Source organism: Mercenaria mercenaria, chromosome 10 (genome assembly GCF_021730395.1).
Source record: "Mercenaria mercenaria strain notata chromosome 10, MADL_Memer_1, whole genome shotgun sequence".
NCBI classification, from domain to species: Eukaryota; Metazoa; Mollusca; class Bivalvia; order Venerida; family Veneridae; genus Mercenaria; species Mercenaria mercenaria.
This window is the reverse complement of record NC_069370.1, coordinates 35,852,758-35,876,259: the sequence shown is the minus strand read 5'-3', so window position 1 is coordinate 35,876,259 and position 23,502 is coordinate 35,852,758. Positions and strand designations below refer to the sequence as shown.

Here is a 23,502-nt window from a genome sequence, read left to right as displayed (position 1 = left end):
TTATGGTGATACAACTTGTGTGCCAGTTTGGTAAAAATCAAATCATAAATAAAGCTGCTATTGTGCAGACAAGGTCAAAACAGCTAATTTTGGCCCTTGCAGGGGCCATAACTCTATAACCCATAATGGGATCTGGCCAGTTCAAGAAAGGAACCGTGATCTTATGGTGATACACATTGTGTGTAAGTTTGGTTAAAATAAAATCATAAATGAAACCAGTATCGTGCAGACAAGAAATTGTTGAAGCACGGACGGACTGACGACGGACGAAGGGTGATCACAAAAGCTCACCTTGTCACTAAGTGACAGGTGAGCTAAAAATGAAGCTGCCATTGTGCAGACAAGGTCAAAATAGCTAATTCTGGCCCTTTCAGGGGCCATAACTCTGGAACCCATAATGGAATCTGGCCAGTTCAAGAAAGGAACCAAGATCTTATGGTGATACAAGTTGTGTGCAAGTTTGGTTAAAATCATATCATAAATGAAGCTGCTATTGTGCAGACAAGGTCAAAATAGCTAATTTTGGCCCTTTCAGGGGCCATAACTCTGGAACCCATAACGGGATCTGGCCAGTTCAAGAAAGGAACCGAGACCTTATGGTGATAAAAGTTGTGCGTAAGTTTGGTTAAAATAAAATCATAAATGAAACCTCTATCGTGCAGACAAGAAATTGTTGACGGACTGACAACGGACGAAGGGTGATCACAAAAGCTCACCTTGTCAGTATGTGACAGGTGAGCTAAAAAAGCATATATCACATTAAATCTGAACAACAAAGAAATTCCAGATAATCTATCAACAAGAACCTAACAGAGTTACTAATGTCCACTGCCTTCAGATATTTTGCATGTTTGACATTGAGGTTTATATCAACATTTTTGTGAAAATACACTGTCTGGCACGAAATATTGACATTTGTAATTCCATGACAGGAAATAGGTCTATATGCCTTGATGAATGGCAGCATTATTGACTAGACACCAGTTACATTGTTTAATTTTGCTCCAAGTATTACCTTGACCTTGGAGTTATGTACCTGGATTTAGTGAGCAACACAGTCATTATCTTTTTAGGAAATATTCTGTAATACCTTGATGCATGACAAGACAGACCATGTTAACTATTACCTCAGTTTGACCTTGACCTTGATGTTACAAGTCCGGTCCTTGCGTAGACACTTTGTCATTTTATTGAAAACATTTGTGCCAAATACAGTATAATCCACTGGTGAATGGCAGTTATTTTTAATCTTGAAGATTGATCTTGATTTTGGAGACCTTGGCATGGCTGGGTCATTCAGGGTACTGTTGTTCTGTTATGGGAAACACATGGCCAAGTAATATTTGAAAGTTCATTCATTGATTGCAGTTATGAACCAGACCCTATAAACCTTTCACAAAGTGCGACATTGACCTTGAAGCTACTGGTTTGAATCTTGAAAGCTATACATCATTTTGATATTGGAACAATAATATCAAAATCCCTCAACAGATGAAAGAGTGATTTGTCGTTGATTGGAGTTTAAGATACAACTGAATTATATCTCGCGGGTGCAGCCCAAGTGATCTATATAGCATCTGAACGATGAGCAATGATTTTATTCAAGAGTAAATCACTTTTTTGAGGCATTTTATTTCATTTCTAAAATGACATAAAGGATTTTCAAAATCCTCGATGACAACTGCCAAGTATTTGCCTGTTGTGTGTGGTTTTCTTTTCCAGTGTGCTACTATTACCTTGATTTTATGACGTAACAACTGTGAAGTACTAACAGTGATAATCTGTTGCAAAAAGCACACATTGTCAGTCTTCTTTGTTTAATAGGCAAATAAATTAGGCTGTCTTAGAATTATCATTTGTCTACCAAACAGAAACCACAAAATATTATACCTTGTGCATTATTAGTTTGTTCAAAATGTATTTTGATGTTCATGTTCTACACAATTTTCCTCTTCAATACCAAGAGCAATGTAATCCTCAACAAAACAAGGAGCTGCGTTCAATAAATGCTTGATGCCCCCAGTGGCATCCTTGTCGATAGATTTTGCACCTAAGTCCAAAACGAGGTCAAGGTCAAGGTCAAGGTCAAACTGAGGTCAGGTGATGTTTGAAGATGAGGAATGGTCACAGTTTACATCTGTATTAGTATCAATTCATTCTTGTAAGGGGTATTGATGCTAGACGAAACGGTCCCATTTGGTAAACCAAGAGATGGCCCATATATAGCAACTTAAGTCCAAAATGAGGTCAAGGTCAAGGTCAAACTGAGGTCAGGTGATGTCTGAAGATGAGGAATGGTCACAGGTTACATCTGCATTAGTATCAAGTCATTCTAGTAAGGGGTATTGATGCTAGTTGAAACGGTCCCATTTGGTTAACCTCGTACGGATGGACGGACGAACGAACGGACGGACAGGACAATCACTATATGCCTCCCGCATCAGTAGATGCTGGGGGCATAAAAAAAGAACTCCTCCATAAGAAATTGCCATAGTTACATCGGTTTGGATTAAATTCATTGCAGATCAAACTGATAGACCCACCTACAGCCAAAGATATCTTCATGCTATTACAGGCCTCAAGTATTGTCACTCAATGTTTGCAAAGTCTGAGTATTCATTCTTGCCAGTGGTAAATTTCAGACCTGAATTTAAACAGTAATCTCCTAACTCAGGAAGACTGCTATTATATAACTGAAGCTTTCCAATAATCATGCAGATCGCCACCATATTGTCATCAAGCAACCATTACTGGCATGAAATACTGCAGGGACACGTCATCATTCATCAGGTAAAAATGCACCACTTTATTGTCTGCTATATCTGAAAATGAAAGAATAAACTAATAATATCCTTTTTTAAATTAGATCTACTATTCATCATGTTCTAAAGATTAATCAGCAGATTCAATAAAGTAACAATAACCAGTTGTGTAGACTGGTGAATTTGCACTGATGTAGCTTTAAACAAAAAACTACTTTTGAAAAAGTGCATGCTCCCCCATACTGCTTCATTTGAATTGAAGTGGTAACTGATAATGTAAATATCTGGGTAAATGTTTTGACAACCTGTATGTAATGAACCAGGCAGGGAAGAAAACCTATTGACCTTTGACCTCAGCGTGTAACTTTGATCTTTGAGCTAGTGGTCTTGGTGTTGTACATGACAAGTTATCTCATTCTGGGAAATATTTGTGCTGCGAACTTATCTGACGTCGCCATTTCTGAAAGTGCATGCGACCGTTACTTTCAAAATTATGTCACTATTTTAGCGTGACGACAAAGACTTGAAACGCAACATAATTACGCACCACACATTGCTGTTAACGACGTTATGAATTCTAATCCTGTGAGATTTATATCAGGTAAATATCATGAATTCAAAAGGAAGCCGCTTCTTTTTGTAGGAGGAAAACTGAGCGTGTGCCAACTAGCCGTCCATTATTTGAACAAGAGCTGTCCATAAGACAGCCAAGCTCGACTATTCGAAATATTGTCCCAAAAGCAGGAAAATATTACCCAAAATGTTAAAATATCGAAAGAGTTTTAAGTTCAAAAAGGGGACATAATTTGACCAAAATGCATATCAGAGTTATGGGACTAGTTTTATAACTGGAAGACACATGTAAAGTTTCAATTCAATATCTGCATTAAGTTTTGGAGATAGTAACTTGCATGAAAAACTTTAACCATAATTTTCTAAGTCCAAAGGAGGGCATAATATGCCCAAAATACATGTCAGAGTTATGGGACTTGACCCAGTGAGGTTGGTAATTGATCTAGAAATTGAAAAAAATAAGTTTCAAATCTATATTATGCCTTTAAGTAATAGCTGTATGTACTTGCATGCAAAACTTTAACCAGGATTTTCTAAGTTCAAAAGGGGGCATCATTTGGCTAAAATGCAGAACAGAGTTATGGGACTTGGTGCTATCAACTAGTTTTATAACCCAAAGACACATGTGAAGTTTCAATTCAATATCTGAATTAGTTTTTGAGATAGTAACTTGCATGTAAAACTTTAACCAGGAGTAACTTGCATGTAAAACTTTAACCAGGATTTTCTAAGTCCAAAAGGGGGCATAATTTGCTCAAAATACATGTCAGAGTTGTGGAACTTGACCCAGTGAGGTTGGTAATTGACCTAGAAAAAGAAAAAATAAGTCTGAAAGCTATATGCCTTTAAATGATAGCTGTATGTACTTGCATGCAAAAACTTAACCAAGGTGTGACGCCGACGCCAGGGTGAGTAGAATAGCTAGAAAGTACTCAAATAATTTGACAGATAATTAATTTCAACTCTATAGTCCTGTCAAGTATACACTGAAATAACATCAGTTAAAATATTTATTTGATGCATCGTTTATTTTCGAAATATAATAAAGTTCACGATTTTCTGGGACAACCCTCCTATATATGGAATGCAATACATGCAATGGTTCCTGAAATATGACTTGTCAAGCAACACTTGCAGCAAAATGTGACACAGGCAGCAACATATGAGTGAGCTCTCTAAAAATTTATACTGAAATCTTATGCACAGTCAATGTAATGATTAAACCAAAGTTTTTAATTCTACTCATTGCCTGCACTCTTTCTATTTATCTTGTGTTGTTTTTTTTATTTTATTATCTTCGACCTATTTACAGCTATTCGTACACAATTTGGGTGCAATAATTCACTCCCTTCCGCGCATTTTTTGGTGTTATTTATAAGGGCATAATGCAGAAATCATTGGTCAGTAAGTTTTTAATACTGATCATTTTCAGTGTCTATGTTTTATGGAGTTTTGAGAGAGAAAAGTTTTATCTGAAATATGTGAATGCTTTAAGTCAAATTTTCTTCTTCTGAAACTTACTACATATGACTCGACTTGGGCTGACTTGCTGCCCTGCAAGAAACTGTGCAAACTTTCGTATATCTATCCTTGCTTCTGCAAAGTCCTCTGGGTCAAAATTGGGCGATAGCTGTGCAGTCCGTCCACTGTCACTTCCTGAAATAAATTTTTTGGTGTAACCGTCACATACATTCAAATAAATTGGGAGGAGAAATTGATTGTTGGGTTAAATGTCACATCAACATGAACTTTCATGGTAGAGGAAGACCCCAGGTGCTCCTCCGTGTATCATCATGAGCAGGCACCTGGGTAGAACCACTGACCTTCCATAGCTCATTCACATGAAGAACTCAACGCCCCGAGCGTGTCTCAAACCCACAATGGCGAGAGGCCTTAACTACTGGGCCACAGAGAATTGAGAAACTATTCGAGTTAAAAAGTGCTGGAATTAGTGAGTCATTCTAACCTATTTCCTCGAATCAATGAAATAATTATATATATATGATCTCCACACGTGACTGTCAACCTCCAAACATGAACTGGAGGAGAAGAATGACACATAGAGGGCTGAGATAAAAGAAATTTTTTATCTTCTTTTTTTTTGTCATGTAAGGTACAGTCATTTGTACTCACACTAGACTAACCAGACAGGCTTCACATACACAGGAAAAACAATTTCTGGCAGTAAGTTTATCCCAGTAGTACAGATTTCCAAATGTAAAGTATATTGTGTATGTGTAAAGTGTCAGAGTCCTAAACCAGATGTAACTGGTTCAAATCTCTACAAGAGCAGAATATAACTGCAGTTTTCACAACCCATACAGGGCATTTTTTTTTTTCAAGAAAATTTGTTTGTTTGTTTTGGGTTTAATGCCGTCTTTCAACAGTATTTCAGTCATGTAACGGCGAGCAGTTAACCTAACCAGTGTTCCTGGATTCTGTACCAGTACAAATCTGTTCTCCGCAAGTAACTGCCAACTTCCCCACATGAATTATCAGAGGTGGAGGACGAATGATTTCAGACACAATGTCTTTTATCAAATTGTCACCGTGAACATACCCCCTGCCCGAGGATTGAACTCGCGACTCCGCGATCCATAGACCGACGCTCTCCCTACTGAGCTAAGCGGGCGGGCTTTTTCAAGAAAATGGAGTAATACTAAATGATTAGAAATTAAGCACAATTTCAGTAAAACTGGGTATGTTGACATTTTGCGATGGGGATTGGTTAACTAAACACACAGGTAAGGGACTAAACATTTAAACCAAAGTATTTCAAAATACTGGCAATGTTTTATTCAAAATTACTATGGCTCTCCAATCTAAAGTGGCATTCAATATGTCTGAAAACAGCATCTTACTTGATGTAGGGTTGATCAAATCCTGGAAATGAGTACTCACTGATGCCATGTCAGTTTCCACAGATACTTTCAACTCCCCATGTCTGTTTGCTGACAACAACTAGAAATAAGAATGATGTTAACATTACACGACACATGCCCCCTGATAATGCTTGATATTACTAATTACAAAGCTTGTAGGTGACAGGATAGAGCAAAGCTCTTGCCTGATATGAATTTCTTTGAGAGCGTATATCCAGTATATTGTCACCAACATGCTGTGTAATGATTTTATATCTTGCAAACTTCTTTTTACTTATTCATTTCAATTTCTAATGGCTATCTTCAGGTATGTAAACTATGGTAAGGGAATAAAAACGGCAGTAAAACACTAAATATACTCTAGGAGAAGATACCTATAGCTGGAGGTATAATAATCTGACCTGAATCGACTACGCCAACAATACGTCAGCCAATTTGTTTTTAATCAAAATTCATATCGGAAAATTACTAACAGTATATATATGGAATATATCTGTCTGAACATGATGTCTATTGACCAACAGAAATGCATGATACTTGTAAAAGGCTAGATAAAATAAAATACAGTCAAAAAACAGGCTACCTCAAGATATAATTAAACATAATTTTACACTAAGAATATGTGTGTGTCTTCTTCATGCTGATGGTGTATACAATAGGGTTATTATAATAGTAGCTTGATCTGGGATGCTGTATTTAGCTCGCGTGGATTTTGCCAGGTCTAATCACACAAGGTGCATAAGCACAAAGTGTGATCTGACCTGGCAAAATCTACGAGAGCTGAATACAAAATCAGAGATCTAGCTACTGTTATAATGACCCTTTTATTATATACCTCCACCTTTTATTCTGTTGTTTTGTTATCAAACAAAATCTTCAATGTTTATCAATGTTTAAATAGAACCGAGAGTAGTTTTTGTGTGCACTATTTATAGAACTGTGTCAGGTCTTAGATATTAAATGAAAGTACTCCGGTAACATATAATATAAAAGTACAATACCGGTACACACTGGGAAAACTGGCCCCTCCCCCTAAAGGCCATGTCTTTTTAACATAACAGAATAATTCAAAATAATTTGGAACAGGGTCACCCAAGCCTTGAAGGAACATTTCTGTGAAATTATTTCTATATCGGGCATGCTTTTTCTGAGAGATTTTCAGTTTTTCCTGAATGATGTAAAGGAATTTGTTAGAGGTTAATTTAACAAACTTTGCAGTGAAATTATTTTGTAATCAGGCATGTGGTTTTTGAAGATAAAATTTTCAATGTTTTCAAAACAGCTGCATTTGCAAAGCTTTAATTGCATTCTACGTCTTTTTACAATTATTTACACATCTTCAATAAAAAAAAAAAAAAAAAAAAAAAAAAAAAAAAAAAAATCTTCAATAAGAAATAGAAGTAAGTGAATTTTGATAAATTGTGTTAGTTGTGTATAGAACTATCTGTGAACACCTGTACATAAAAATTACCAAGTTGTTGCTAAGGTTTTTCATCTTGTCGACAACATTCCTCAATACTTTGATCTGTGGCATCATAATACTGACCTAGACAAAAATATTGCAGAATTATCAAGGTTGTTATTTCAGTTTATTTTCGATAGTGATTTCATGTCATTTTTTCTACAGTATTTAAGCTTGGATGGTTCACCTAAGCTGGATTGGTGTTTGGCATTTTTTCTTTTCTGTTTTTGTTGGGTTTCACGTAACAACCACACAATGTGATGATTTTCCCACTTTATTTGGTGGGGAAAAAGTCATGCACTATTTCAGGAACAAGGGAGTGACTGGACAGAACACTGACCTTCTATAAACCAGCTGAATGGTTTCCTCAAATGAAAAACTTCTACACCCCAGGCCAGGTTTTGAACCTAAAGTGGTAACGAGCAAGTGAATCAAAGTCAGCTATCTTAACCACTAAGCCATGTAGGCCCCATCGGTTAGCAAAATGTGACTTACAACTTAACAAAACAAATCAAGTTCGTATGTTTGGTCTTCTATCAATCACCATAGAGAATATTCATGTAGGTCCAACTGATTCTAACCTATTCTTGAAAAAAAATTTTTGCTGTGCTTTAATGACCAACCAAGATTGTCCCTGACCAATCTTTTTAACTTCTGAAAGTGACATACTTTTTTGTGTAAAGTTACGATAGCCAGTGTTTCTTTCTTTCAGCCCACTGCAGTAATGCTTTCTTTTTCTTTTTTAAAGAAGTCATGCAAACTATAAGAAATATTTCATTATGAGCTCTTCTGCAATTTCAATTTGTTCCATACACATTTCTTATAATATCTGTAACAAGCAAAAATAAAACAAAAGGGCAATGATAGCCATGTATCTGCTCACAAGAGTGTCTGGCATGACAAAGAACTGAAAAAATGTTATTCAAGCTAGGAAATCTTCCAAATCCTACCTAGAAATAAAAACCTTTAATTTCTTCTCAATACCATCCAAGGAGCATCCATGCCCAGTTGCATCAATTTCCATCAAATGATTTCGAAGGAGATGTAGTTTAAAGGATGGACGATGGGCTGACAGACAGTGACAGATACCACAACAAATTTTTTCCGGTTACTTACATCAAACTGTGGCACTTTTGGTTCCTGGTACTCCTCCCATAACCGTCTTGGTACCACAGAGACTGGTATATCATGTACAACAACGCGTGAATGCGAACCCAAAGTTGGCTGAAATGCAGGAAAGTTTGTCAATTAGTTTTGTTTTACCTTACTCTTGAAGACAGCTTACAGTTAATTACACTGGACAGTCCCTCCTGGGAAAACCAGTACTGGATCCACAGCATCACTCATTAAGTCTGGATACCAGTCTCATGGCTCCATCACATGACTGGCTGTTTCAACACACAATTTTGAAACTGACCAATGGCAAAGAGACATTCCTAGACTGGTCTACAAACTCCGTTTTATAACCTCAGGGACAGGTGTCATATAACTGAAGTGGTGCAGATGTAACCTCAGACGAGTTAAAACTTGTGACCTCTACATTTGAAATGAACAAAGTAAACAAGCAAGAAATACAAAACTTATACTTCAATAAAATACATGTATATATAAAATAAATGGTCTGAATCATATTTCCCAGTACTTCCCTGTATTTCCAGCCGTCCTTGGAAATATGAGTATTTCCAGCTTTAATGCCAACCCTGATACTATAGTAACTTGTGGTGTACAAATACTGGTTACAAGTTTGCAGATACTAGAGATACTGGTAAATTCATGATTAAAAATACCAGCAAGTTCAGGTATATAAATACCAGTTACTTCATATACAAATACCTTTTAACTTCAGGTGTACAAATATTGGATACTTCAGTTGTAGAAATACTTGTTAACTTCAGGTGTATTGTCTATCTGCTGATGTTTAATAGCCTTCCCTTATTTTTTTTTCTACAGACTGTAACCGACTACACTATCAATGAATTTACTTCTGGTATTGGAAATTGGAAATGCAAATAAGAAATAGTCCAATATGAGTGCAATATTGTTACACACATCTTTTATTTGCCACTGTAACTTTTTAAATATTTATCTTTTTTGTTATTTCCTGGAAACTTGGATTACATAAGTTTAACATTATATGGAAGTGAAGGTTGTCTGCAAATTACTGAATCTCTAAACTTACCAAGTCCACTTCTACAGTTAGACAAGGAGCATGTTTCTTTGTCAATTTCACCTTGACCCACTTTGCCATTTGTGCAGTTTTTAAGGCTTTTACAAGATTTTCAGGGGCCATCTCTAAATAGATTTCATTGGCTTCTGCTGACACACCCTCCATTGCATATTCATCAAAAAAGTGGCCCTGGAAGAAAATGATAGAAGCAAACTATGACATTACTGGAATGGACATAATCTTACAGTGTAAAAAATAAGAATTCAGAAATAATACAGGACCAAGCATTTTACTTTCAAAGTTTGAGAAATTCAACTTAAATTGATATTATGTGCACCTTTTTTCGGCATGGGACTTGAAAATGTTTTCAAGATAACCCGAACTTTCAGATAAGCGAGTTGGAGATATTAAGTTTAAGCTGTATATCCCAAACAGTGATTTGCTGTTGGACAGAATCACTTTTCAGGTGCTAAGGGATTATATCACAAGGGTGTAGCCTGAGTGATAGAGGATATCACATGAGTGTTTTTTCATATGAATTTATTAAACAAGTTGAATAAAATAATAAAATGCGAGGCTCTATCGAGCATTTTATCAATTTTATTCAACCAGTTTAATAAATTCAATGTGGAAAGTCACAAATGTAATATTCTTTTTATCACATGTTCAGCCTTTCCTGCCAAAACATCAAAAATTCTACATTCTTTAACTACATAAACAAGTCAATTTGACCAACGTCTAGGCCTATACTATAAACAATGTCGACGTCAAAGCTTTATTACACTAGTGTATTATCATATTTATTTAATGGCTTTATTACACTCCTGCAACGTCAAACATGTGATAAATATATATAATATACATTGAAAGACAAACCTTCTCAGTGACAGTGATTTTATTCAAGATCAAATCACATTTTGAGATATACTATGTCCATTCTAACACAAGGATCATTATCTACATCCTTTACTACATCCACAAAATATTTGCTTGTTGTATAGTTTTCCAATTCCAGGCCTTCCAATCCTGAGGTCGGGGGTTCGATCCCCGGCAGCTACTTGGGAATTTTCAGAAACGCTTCTTAGTGTTTCCCACCCAACTACAGGTGTACTGGTCAGAAACCCACGTAATCCTTGCATGTATCAGTGCTATACACACAGCACATTAAAGAACCAGGCTGTCTATTTGCAACGAGCTAGGCTAAGTTAGCAGGACAAGCCTGTATCTGATTTCTGATCTCTCTGTCATGGGGGTCTTGTCTCACTCTGTCCCTCTGGTCAGATCGCTCTGTGTCTGTACTAGTAGAGGATGAATTATGCGCCCTGTGTGGCTGCATTTGAACTATGTAAAGCGCCTTTGAACGTGAAATTGATCATGAAAAGGGCGCTATATAAATCTGGTATAATAATAATAATAATTTTCATTTTCAGAACAAATTCATTCTTCTTTGTTTAGTTGGAAGGAAATCTGACAGTGTTAAAATATACTAGAACAAGAGCTGTCGGAGGACAGCAACGCTCGACTATTTAACAGCCTTGTCGCTTGAATGAATAAGAAAGTCGAAAAAGGGGCATAATTTAGTAAAAAAAAGCAAAATAGGGTTATGGAACCTGCATAGTGCTTATCAGCTCATGACAGTGGACAAGTGTATGAAGTTTCAATCCATTCCCATTAGTGGGTACTGAGATACCAGCTTACATATAAGAATTTTACCCAAAAACTCCTAAGTTCAAAAAGGGGCATAATTTTGTAAAATGCAAAGTTGAGTTATTGACCCTTTGCACTGCATGTCATATCATGACAGTGAACTAGTGTGTGAAGTTTCAATCCTTTCCCATTAGTGGATACTGAGATACCAGCTTACATACAAAAACTTAACCAAAAATTTCTATGCTGAAAAAGGGGCATAATTTTGTAAAAAAGCAAAATAAAGTTATGGGACCTGCTTTGTGCATGTCAGATCATGACAGTGAACAAGTGTGTGAAGTTTCAATCCATTCCCATTAGTGAGTACTGAGATACCAGCTTACATACAAAACCTTAACCAAAAAATTCTAAGTCGAAAAAGGGGCATAATTTTGTAAAAAAGCAAAATAGAGTTATGGAACCTGTGCAATGTAAGTCAGTTTATCACAGTTAATAAGTGTGTGAAGTTTCAATCCATTCCCACAAGTGGTTACTGAGATACCAGCTTACATACAAAACCTTAACCAAAAATTTTTAAGTCAAAAAAGGGGCATAATTTTGTAAAAAAGCAAAACAGAGTTATGGAACCTGTGCAATGTAAGTCAGTTTATCACAGTGAATAAGTGTGTGAAGTTTCAATCCATTCCCACAAGTGGTTGCTGAGATACCAGCTTACATACAAAAACTTAACCAAATCTGGACGCGGACGCCGACGCGGACGCCGACACCGACGCATGGGCGAGTCCAATAGCTCTACTATTCTATGAATAGTCGAGCTAAAAATGTTGAAAATACTGTTAAAACAGCAGTGATGAGGAAGAGGAGGAATATGAGGGATGCTGGGCATAGAATTGCGGATGATGTCACAATAATGAACTCTGGACTTATAAATAGATTAACACTTCATAGGGAAATAAAATCAGCATGGTTTTTTAATGGAGCAGTATATGGGGAAACATTGACTGGCGAACGCGTAAAATTTGACGTGTACGACAATATAGACGAGGCATTGAGAAAGGCTCGCGAGAAGAAAGAAGCGGACAGAAGAAGGGGATTAGAGGGACAGAGCGCTTCTAGAAGTTAATCAATTAAATATGACTGAGAAGAATTTTGTGTTGGGACTGTTTTGAATATGTAAATTTACTTTGGTGGAAAAATATGTTAAAAGCTGCAAATTTAGTATGATTTAAACTTATTTGTAAATATATGCTTTAAAGAATATGCAGAGATATGAATTTTTCATGTCTTGATATGTGCTGATGTCTGGTATTTCAACAATGAACTCTCCCATTCCCCCCCCCCCCCCCCTCCCCCCCCACCCATCATTAGACTTACTTATGCTCCACACCACCTCAACCCACACCCTTCCTGGTTCAGAAATTATCAGATATTGGAAGATATATGCCATATGTAAGCAACTTGTTTCTTTGTGTACAGATATCCATTGTAAAGGTAGCTGGAATAAAGGTTGCTGGTATTTGTCTATCATTCTGTTTTAACAGCATAAGATGTAAATACATTTTGTTTACAAAGGTTAGATAAATGTCTGAATAGTACTGTAATGTATCTTTAGGTTTGTTGTTATACTATTATGTTTTTAAATACAGAAAAGTACATTGTACATTGGTCAGAATTGTAAAGCCTGATAGGATTTGAATAGAAAAATATACATGTTTGATAATTCTTGTAAATTACAAACAGAATAAATGTCACTAAACTCACTATGCATTTAAGTGAATCGATACAGAAGAATTTGCAAAGCAACTTACGCAGCAAAAGTCATGTTTAAATGAGCATTTTATTGTACAGTGTGGTTCAGATTTATTTATTTTTTTTTTTTGGTTTATGCTATACAGTAGAACCTTAAAATTTAATAGAAATAATGTAAAATTTATTTTAGTAAATGGACATGTATAAACAAGTAGTCATAGTCAGCAAATATTCTAAAATGCTTTTTGTCTTTAAAAAACTTTATACAATTGATGATTTACTCAAAGAATACTTTTTAGTTGTGTATTCATATGTAATTGTGCAAAATCAATGCACAGGCAGTTATGCTGTTACTAACTGTTTATTTAGTTTGTTTTTCGTTCATGTGTTATATGTTAAGCTGTTCGATTATATGGCATTTAATTTGTGATAGTATAGATGTACTGAAAGGTAGAAAGATGTGGATTGCCTTTTATAACAGTATTAGTAAGCTACTGAACATTTCTAGTCAGTATGAGTAATATAAAATTTGTTCTCATACAACTGCCGGGTCTAAACAATAATAGTAAAAGAATTGATATTTTTAATTTCCTGAAAAAACAGAATGCTGAATTTTATTGTTTACAAGATTGTCATTTTACTGATGGTTTAGAAAAAGTTATTTACTCACAATGGGATGGAGACTGCTATTTTTCTCATGGTACTTCAAATTCTAGAGGTGTTTGCATTTTATTGAAAAAGAATATTCCAACTGTTGTACACTCAGTTGAGCGAGATACTACTGGTAACTGTCTATTCTTAGATGTTAGTTATGATGGGAAAAGATTTACTTTATGTAATATTTATGGTCCAAATGCTGACAAACCTAGTTTCTATTCTGATGTATTTAATCGTATAGATACAATCGGTAATGATTCGTACATTGTTTGTGGAGACTATAACCTTGTATTAGATGTTGACAAAGATTATATGAATTACAGATCTGTTGATAATAATAGAAAAGCTAGGGAAAAAATCTGTACAATTATAAGGGAACGAAATTTAGTTGATACATTTAGAATTATTAATGGTGATGAAAAACGTTTTACTTGGAGGCGGATGAATTCTACACAGCAAGGTAGACTTGACTTTTTTCTAACATCAGAAAACTTGCTGTCAAAAATTAAGGAGTCTTCTATTGGAATCTCTTACCGGTCTGATCATTCTGTTGTATGTTTAGAATTGGTATTCAATGAGATTGAACATGGTAAACCTCTATGGAAATTTAATAATTCATTGCTGTATGATAGAAATTATTTAGAGTGTATAAATGATAAAATTGACGAGATTAAAAAGCAGTACTGTTTACCTGTATATTGTTTAGAGAATGTACTTAGTATAGACAACAATGATATTCAGTTTGTTATAAATGATCAGTTATTTCTGGAAACTTTGTTAATGGAAATAAGGGGAAAAACCATTGCATACTCAAGTTATAAGAAGAAACAGAGAGTTTCACGTGAAAAAAATTTAGTAAACAAAATAGAAAATATAGAAAAGAACTTAGATGAGAATAACAAAGAAGAATTACTGAATTTACAAAATGAATTGCAAATAATAAGAGCAGAAAATATGAAAGGATATGTAATAAGATCTAGAGCAAAGTTCATAGATGAGGGTGAAAAGCCTTCAAGTTATTTCTGCAATCTAGAAAAACAGTATTGTACAAGCAAAGTTATTCCATTTATAGAAAAAGAAGATGGTACTGTGCTTTCAAATCAGTCAGATATTTTAAATGAAGCTTGTTCTTTTTATAAAAATATGTATTCTAAAAATGTTTTAGAAAAGTTGTATGATATAGAAAATGACTTAAAAGATATTGCTGTTAAGAAGTTGTCTAGAGAAGAAGCAGATAGTTTAGAAGGTCTATTAACTTATAGTGAAATGCTCAACACCCTGAAAAAAATGAAAATGATAAGTCTCCAGGTTCAGATGGATTTACTGTAGAATTTTTAAAAGTTTTTTGGATGAAACTTGGTCATTTTGTTGTAAGATCTATTAATTATGCATTTACTATTGGTTCCCTATCTGTTACTCAGAAACAAGGAATAATAACATGTATCCCAAAAGAAAATAAACCCAGAAAATTTTTAAAAAACCTCAGACCTCTTACATTGTTAAATGTTATCTATAAGTTAGCCTCTGGATCTATTGCAAATAGACTGAAGTCTGTATTACCAAAACTAATAAATCATGACCAGACTGGTTTTTTACAGGGTAGATACATAGGAGAAAATATTAGGCTACTGTATGATATAATGAAAATAACAGAAGAAAGAAAGATTCCTGGACTATTAATTACAGTAGATTATGAGAAAGCATTTGATACATTATCCTTTAATTTCATTGAAAAAGCTTTCAATTTTTTTAATTTTGGAACCACATTCAAGGAATGGCTTAGATTGTTTCTACATAATACTATGACTTCAGTACAACTTAATGGATTCCTATCAGATTTCTTCAAAGTAGAACGAGGCTGCCGCCAAGGAGATCCAATTAGTCCTTATATTTTTATATGTGTGCCGAAATAATTGCTATTAAAATAAGAAATTCTGAGAAAATAAAAGGTATAACTATTGATGAAGTTGAGTATAAAATATCTCAATTTGCTGATGATACTTCACTCTTGTTGGATGGCTCGGAAGAGTCTTTACGTGCAGCCCTAGATATGCTACATGAATTTTCATTTTATTCTGGTCTAAAAGTTAATTTTGAGAAGACTAATGTTATTTGGATAGGTGCAATGAAATACAGTACCCGATCTATAAAGACAAAGTACAAACTATCTTGGGGTACTACAAGGTTTAAAGTACTTGGTATTATTTTTGATGTAGATCTTGATAATATGATAATGCTTAATTTCAATGATAAGTTAGAAATGTTAAAAGGATGATATCCTACTGGAACAGAAGATTACTTACTCCTATTGGAAAAATTACTGTTGTAAAATCATTGTTAGTTCCTCTCTTTACAAATTTGTTTATAATTTTGCCAACACCACCTAAAATATTATGGATAATTTAAACAAATTGTTATATGACTTTGTATGGAATGGCCCATATAAAATAAAGTGCTCTGTTGTTGTCAAAAATTATGAAGAAGGAGGGCTAAAAATGGTGGATATTTATAAATATGAACAAAGTATGAAAATGTCATGGATAAGAAAAGCTTTTAATGGAACTGGAAAGTGTTATGTGTTGTTAAAATCAATATTTGACTTACATAGAATTGTTAATCTTGGAAATTTGTATTGCGAAAATATAATGAAAAGGCTAGGAAACAAATTCTGGTGTGATGTGTTAAGAAGTTTTATCTCTTATATGGATAAGATGCCTGTTGAAACTGTAGATGAACTTCTTGCAATGCCATTATTTTATAAACAGCTGTTTTAAAATTGGTAACAAAGGTGTATTTGATAAAAGTATGTTTGATAGAGGTTTTAGATTTGTTAAAGATTTAATATCAGACACAGGTGAATTTGTAGATATATCTTACTTAGAACAGTGTATTGGTAAAAGGTTAAATTTTGTATTTTATGAAGGTTTAAAAAGTACTATAAAATCCTATTTAAGAACATGTAATATTAGAATAAGTGGTAATTGTAGTTGCTATGGACCTGTTGTTTCTTGTTATGTTTCAAAAGTTTTATTTTCAAATATGGCAAATAAGCATGTGTATAATGTACTGATTGCAAACAATGATATACCTACTAGTCAAGTTAAATGGAACCAATGTTTTAATAATATTGAATGGAAGTATGCCTATAAATCTGTATTTCTCATGACAAGAGATTCTTACATTCAGTGGTTACAATTACGAATACTCCACAGAATTATTGGTACTAAGTCTTTATTATATCATATGAATATTGTAACTGATAATCTTTGTACTTTTTGTAAAGAAGAGGAAGAAACAATTATACATCTGTTCTGGTCTTGTACTTGTATTCAAAATTTATTGCAAGAAGTGAAAAATGTTTTATTGAATAATGGAATAACTATTCAAATAAGAGCAGAAGACTTTATTATAGGAAATTGTGAAAAAAAAATTAAAAATTTTACGTTTTGTTCTTACAAATTAAGAAATATATTTTCGCTTGTAAAAGAAAAGAGATTGTACCAAGTTTTTATGGTTTAAAAGGTTATTTGAATTGTGCCTGGCAAGTATACAGAAGCACCAATATAAAAGAAATAGAAAGAGATAACTGGGCAGTTGTACAGCTTTTTATTGTCAGTCCACATACTTAATCAACATTTAATATTATAATCTGTTGCCATTAGATTAGTAAATTGTTTTTCAATTATTTAGAATAATCAATACAGCTTAATCATTTCTTCTTTCTATGTACTTCTTTTGTATGTTTCAATAACCTGATAGTACTTATTAAAGAGGTTTCTTTTTCCTTTTAAAGTAAAGTTGAACTACGTTTTTCTAGAAAAAGACATGTACATGTTAATCTTTGAATGTTATATATGTTAAAAGTAGGAGAAATCTTTGAATGTTATATGTAATATGTGAATATTTTAATGTTGTATATGTTACATATTGAAATATAAATGTAAATTTTGTGATGAATAAACGGGCCTTAAACGTGGTTCCAAAAAAAAAAAAAAAAAAAAAAAAAAAAAAAAAAAAAAAAAAAAAAAAAAAAAAAATGTTGAAAAATGAAATATGTTATTTTTTTTAAAACATTCCATACTTTTACCACCAACTGAAGAGAGTTTAAGATGTGACTAAACGTTTTACATTGTATCTGGAACAACTGATACGGGGACTGGAAACCGGCATTTATCTTATCTTATGCTGTCGTCCAATCGAAGCGTATGACGTAGGTTATTCTGCTATTACTCAAACACTTACGCCTTACAGTTTAACTCGTCCTTTCAGTGAAAATCTGGGAAAGCATTTTTGATTTTTTTGTTGAAAACAAAAGTTCTGCCATGAAATTATTGCCTGCATCTGTTTTTAAATGGAAAATATCTACATTAATGTTACTTTTCGCCCTGTGAAAATGGCTAAATCTAGACTTGTCTTACCCAGAGAGAAAGATGTCGTTTTTTACATGATATTTGCCTTGTTGATTCAGAGTATTTAGAACAAAAAAATTAGGAAATATTTTAATGAAAATAGCAAGTCAAAACTGTAAACTGTTGCCTGAAAATATTTGTTTGTGATATTGCTCTGTTCTTCACCATTTAAATGCGTGTTAAACCTAGATGATTTTCTGCAGCTTTATCTAAAAGTTCGGAATACTAAATGTAATTTCGTTGTCGACCTTTTTTAAAAAAAATATTATTGTTATTTTAATTTAAATACATTGTATTTTTCACACATCAGTTTTAAGATTAAATTTATTAAACTAATTTTTGGAGTTTAAACAACAAATTCGTTTGAAACATTCCCTAAGTTCAAGAAGAATGTTTGTTTCTGTATGTAGAAATCTGACATTATAAACAATAATTATAATTATGGCTCTACAAGATTAAGAAAAGTGTCAGCTTTCTGTTATTTTCCAATTTTTTTATTCAAATCCAACAAAAATCGGCCCTTTGATAAAGGTTTGAAGTTATATGGTAAAATATTTCTTCAGGGAAGTGAGCTCAAGTTAATATCGTAATAATTAAGCATATCACCACATGCAGTCGCATGCTGTTTTTGCTTCATAATCCCTTTAGATCAATCTCTGATCATCTAATTATCGCCACTTAACATGTGACTGGTAAACCCTTTGAACAATAAGTGTTATAGCTCCATGATTAACATGAGGTAATATGCTAATTACACGCTAATCGATAGTGGCGAAAACAAAATATCGATCGCTAACGACTGGTCGATATTTACAGATATGGACGACAGCATAATACAGATAAGTGTATTGATTTATACGGAGTTTCTACTCCCCGTATTAGACCTTCCTGATTGTATTAAAACGCAAGTAAAATTTCAGTACCTTTATAAAATAATGAATGAGAAAACTAAAATTACCCTTTAAAAATACCATTTGAAAACAAAATCAGGGCTTAAAATACCCTTTGGGGAAAAGGGAGCAAAATACCATTTTATCTACCTAGACCTTTGAAGATCTATCTATTTCCTATCAACATACAATTAACAGAGAAAAACTGTTAGCAAGCAAACTGTGATCACTTCAACACAGAAGTCCCATTATCTCCCTTTACCCACCTGTGGAAGTTCACACCAAATCTGAATGCCGCCATTTACAACTTTTTCTGACAGGATGAAATAAAGCGCTGATGTAGTCACTCGTAAAACACAGTTCTTAATCAGTTTTGAAATGGTTGTCACAACACCTGAAAGAAAACAAGAACAAGATTGCTGCTTTAACCTCAAACAGTGACAGCAAAACCTTTGGAGCATTTCTATATGGTGAGTAAAAATTTGGATTATATACAATGAAGGATTTTTTTCCTTCATAAACTGACTCTGGTAAACGGAATCTGTCCCAAACAGAAAAGGTACGGTTTTTTCCACAAATGGAAGACAAAAATTCCCCAAATTCAGTTGACAAAAAAATAAATGGAAGGCTATGTTGTATCCAAAAAATGCATCTGAAAATTGTGATATAAACATTATATTTTAAAAGAAACATATTTGAACACCACCAAATATTTCTAGCAGCAGACGACATATGGTGATCTACATACCTTGTGATGATGCCAATGATAAAATAAAACTAGAGGAAGAGTTTCTTTGTGACTATAAATATTAGGATATGGACGTTGCGAATGCAGATTTTTTGTATTAATGAAATAATATGTGTTAAAGTTGAAATGAATAGCAATTTATCGACGGTTTGCCCATAAAAAATTGGAGGAATGTAATTCCGTCTGCTTCGGTCAGTCTTCATTTTAGAGATTTTTAAAAATATGTTATTTTTCTAGTCTTAGAAAGTTAGACACCAAATATTGGCACTATCAGCACCAGATCTACAAAATGTCATCCCTAAAACCCTTGAGAATCACACCTGATGCCCCATTCACAGCTATTAGTAACATTTCATCAGTTTTTTTTCCCACGAATCTTTAATTTACAATGCATTTTTCCTACTTTACCAGAACCAATACCATCCCCAAGATCTGAAAAAAGTCCCCGTCTGCACATACCCTCATCACCACCTATATATATGCTAAGGTTACAGTCAATATCTTAAATGGTTATCAATTTATGCTCCTGACATGAAATATGACAGATGGACAGATACATATGCAATCACATATGTGTTTTCCCAAAACAGGTGTATAAAAAGGCTTGGGAGGGAAGTGTCATGGCTGATGGGTAGGAGGAAGTTACGGTAACCTACAAAGAAGTCAGAGACTTACCACTATGGCATGGTGTCACCTGCTGACTGTAGGTTATTTAAGGTAGTATATATACTTTAGGACACCATCAAATATAATAAACACTCCGAAATGTTGGCATTAATCTGTCAGTGGGGGACAATACTGTGTATATGTCAATTTGTGATAAATGTTAAAACACATAAATTTCCAGTATATCAATCATTAACTTTTTGTAACTACCCACATAAAATGCCAACCACTTAGTAGGGTATTTAAAAAGGCAGTGGTATCATCAAAGTTGTTGCGGTATGCTGATTTTCTGCTTCGAGGTGCTGCAGTAGCATGGCATCTTTTGCTCCATGGGACATGGAACAGAAACTGCGACTGTCATGCTACACAATCATCAAGATCAAACACAGCAATTTCTCTTCAAAGGCCTAGATCTACATGGCCTGCACAATGTAGTTTATCTGCGATGACTCCTTAAAGATTATCACATACACATGTATTAGTCAACTTGTCAACAGAGGCATTGGAGAGTTGAACTTGAATCATACACCAACGGCCGGGCTACAATCATATTATCAGTGCACTAAAATGCACCACAATGTTTTAATCAGGTTATTACTATGTCCTGCAGGTCGACGAATTGATGCTGACACTAGCCCTACTGAAACATGTGCAAATTGGGAAAAATTGGTGTACTGGCAGGGGATTTTTTTGGCCGTTTTTATAGCCGTTATTGGGCTATATTTCCAATGCCAAAAAGTATGTTTTTTTCCCAAAATGAGCGCAAAAATTCCCAATCTACATTCTGAAAAAAAAAATCATCAAAATTGCACATTGACCAAATTATGGGCAATTTTGTAATGGCAGTATGTTAAATAGGTTGTACAATGTGAAACAAGTGTATGAGAAAGTGCTTAAACACATCCTTACTATATCCTGTGGGACTAAATATTTCCCAATCTGGAACATTTACGCATCAAAATTCCCAATTTTGGGGGTATAGGCTATGTTCCCAAAACTGCAAGAAAAAACCCTGACTGGGCGAAAATTATTACACTAGCAAGCCCACCTTTTGACGGGAAAAAATCTAGAAACAAGAGCTGTCTCCATAGGATGACATATGCCCCCGATGGCACTTTGAATGAGTAGTTATGGCCGATGTTAGAGTTTAGGACCTTTGACCTACGGAGCTGGGTCTTGCGCGCGACACGTCGTCTTACTGTGTCACACATTCATGCGTAGTTATTTTAAAATCCATGCATGAATGACAAAGATATGGACCGGACACGCCCATCAATGCACTATCATGAAAAATGACCTTTAACGTCTAAGTGTGACCTTGACCTTTGAGCTACGGACCTGGGTCTTGCACGCGACACTTCATCTTACTGTGGTATACATTCATGTCAAGTTATTTGAAAATCCATCCATGGTTGACAAAGATATGGACCGGACACGCCTATCAATGCACTATCCTTTAAAGTCTAAGTGTGACCTTGACCTTTGAGCTACAGACCTGGGTCTTGCGCGCGACACGTCGTCTTACTGTGGTACACATTCATGCCAAGTTATTTGAAAATCTATCCATCGATGACAAAGATATGGACCGGACACGCCCATCAATGCACTATCCTTTAATGTCTTAGTGTGACCTTGACCTTTGAGCTACGGACCTGGGTCTTGCGCGCGACACGTCGTCTTATTGTGGTACACATTCATGCCATGTTATTTGAAAATCCATCCATCGATGACAAAGATATGGACCGGACACGCCCATCAATGCACTATCCTTCAATGCGACACGTCATCTTACTGTGGTACACATTCATGCCAAGTTATTTGAAAATCCATCCATCAATGACAAAGATATGGACCGGACACGAAAATTGCGGACAGACGAACTGACAGACAGACGGTTCAAAAACTATATGCCTTCCTTCGGGGGCATAAAAATTCTCATTGACTTTGAAATTATGTTAAAAAAAGTAGCTTAATACTCCCGTTGAAAAATGTTACCAGGCTATTTTACGCCGTATATAAGCAGCTATTACAATTACTCGTATCCGGAAGTTGGTTTTATCCGGCTACTGATTCGATGTAAGTACGAAATCAGTTTATTTTATTTTATCGTTATGAATCTGTCGAGAAAAACCTTTAATATACAGCATAGACTAAGTAAACCCTTACGGGTAAAGTGTTGTATACACCCGATATCCACCAGTTTTCCCCTAAATCGCATAACTTTGGAAAAATGTGAAATTGAAAAATGCCGCAAAAAAAGAAGAGTATCCGCGGATGTAAAGAACTCAAAGAGACAAAAGGAACGGAAATCTTTTAAATCAATGAAGATTTTTTTTTCTGGTGCCAGACTGTTAAAGGACGAGAAAGTGCATTGAATTATGTGCAGTGTTAGAATGAACAACGAGATAAAGATAAAGATAAAATGAGATAATCTTTATTTTAGTCGGCCACGAATGATAATTAAATACAAGGTAATTAGACACTGAGTAATCATAATTAGTAGCCAAAAGCTTTAGCCCGCCGGGAGAGCGCAAATCTACGGATCGCGGGGTCGTGAGTTCGATCCCCGGGCGAGGCATATGTTCTCCATGACGATTTGATAAAAGACATTGTGTCTGAAATCATTCGCCATCCACCTCTGATTCATGTGGGGAAGTTGGCAGATACTTGCGGAGAACAGGTTTGTACTGGTATAGAATCCTGGAACATTTTTTCATTTAATAAGTTATCAATAAACTAAATCTCACAGACATTAAATAGGGTACAGTGCTTTAGGGTATAGCGGATTTTAGTGTATAGAGGATAGATTGATAAATTTTATATTTAGACTTGAATTATTGTATAAATTTTCATATCATTTTTTACTAGTATGCAAACAGACATTCTGACA

At 34.6% G+C, this 23,502-nt stretch overlaps 1 protein-coding gene across 1 annotated transcript; it reads right to left on the bottom strand.

Annotated features, from left to right (window-relative positions):
* Positions 1 to 1,976: 1,976 nt before the first annotated feature.
* Positions 1,977 to 22,887, bottom strand: LOC123560409 (checkpoint protein HUS1-like). Its single transcript, XM_053552750.1, has 8 exons — positions 22,779 to 22,887; positions 19,465 to 19,592; positions 9,859 to 10,035; positions 8,796 to 8,903; positions 7,689 to 7,763; positions 6,197 to 6,296; positions 4,857 to 4,991; positions 1,977 to 2,822 (listed from the first exon to the last, which is right to left on the bottom strand). Exons 1-8 carry the CDS (start codon positions 22,828 to 22,830, stop codon positions 2,737 to 2,739), a joined length of 861 nt encoding a protein of 286 aa, XP_053408725.1. The 5' UTR covers positions 22,831 to 22,887; the 3' UTR covers positions 1,977 to 2,736.
* Positions 22,888 to 23,502: the final 615 nt, after the last annotated feature.

Bases quoted from the DNA above. Each gene is read 5' to 3' on its own strand.
- LOC123560409 (XM_053552750.1), bottom strand. From the start codon at position 22,830: ATGCGATTTAGGGGAAAACTGGTGGATATCGGGTGTATACAACACTTT. The intron at 19,593-22,778 runs GTAAGGGTTTAC...GTTTTCTTTCAG, and splicing joins GTGTATACAACACTTTACCC to GTGTTGTGACAACCATTTCA. The intron at 8,904-9,858 runs GTAAGTTTAGAG...CCTGCATTTCAG, and splicing joins TAACTGTAGAAGTGGACTTG to CCAACTTTGGGTTCGCATTC.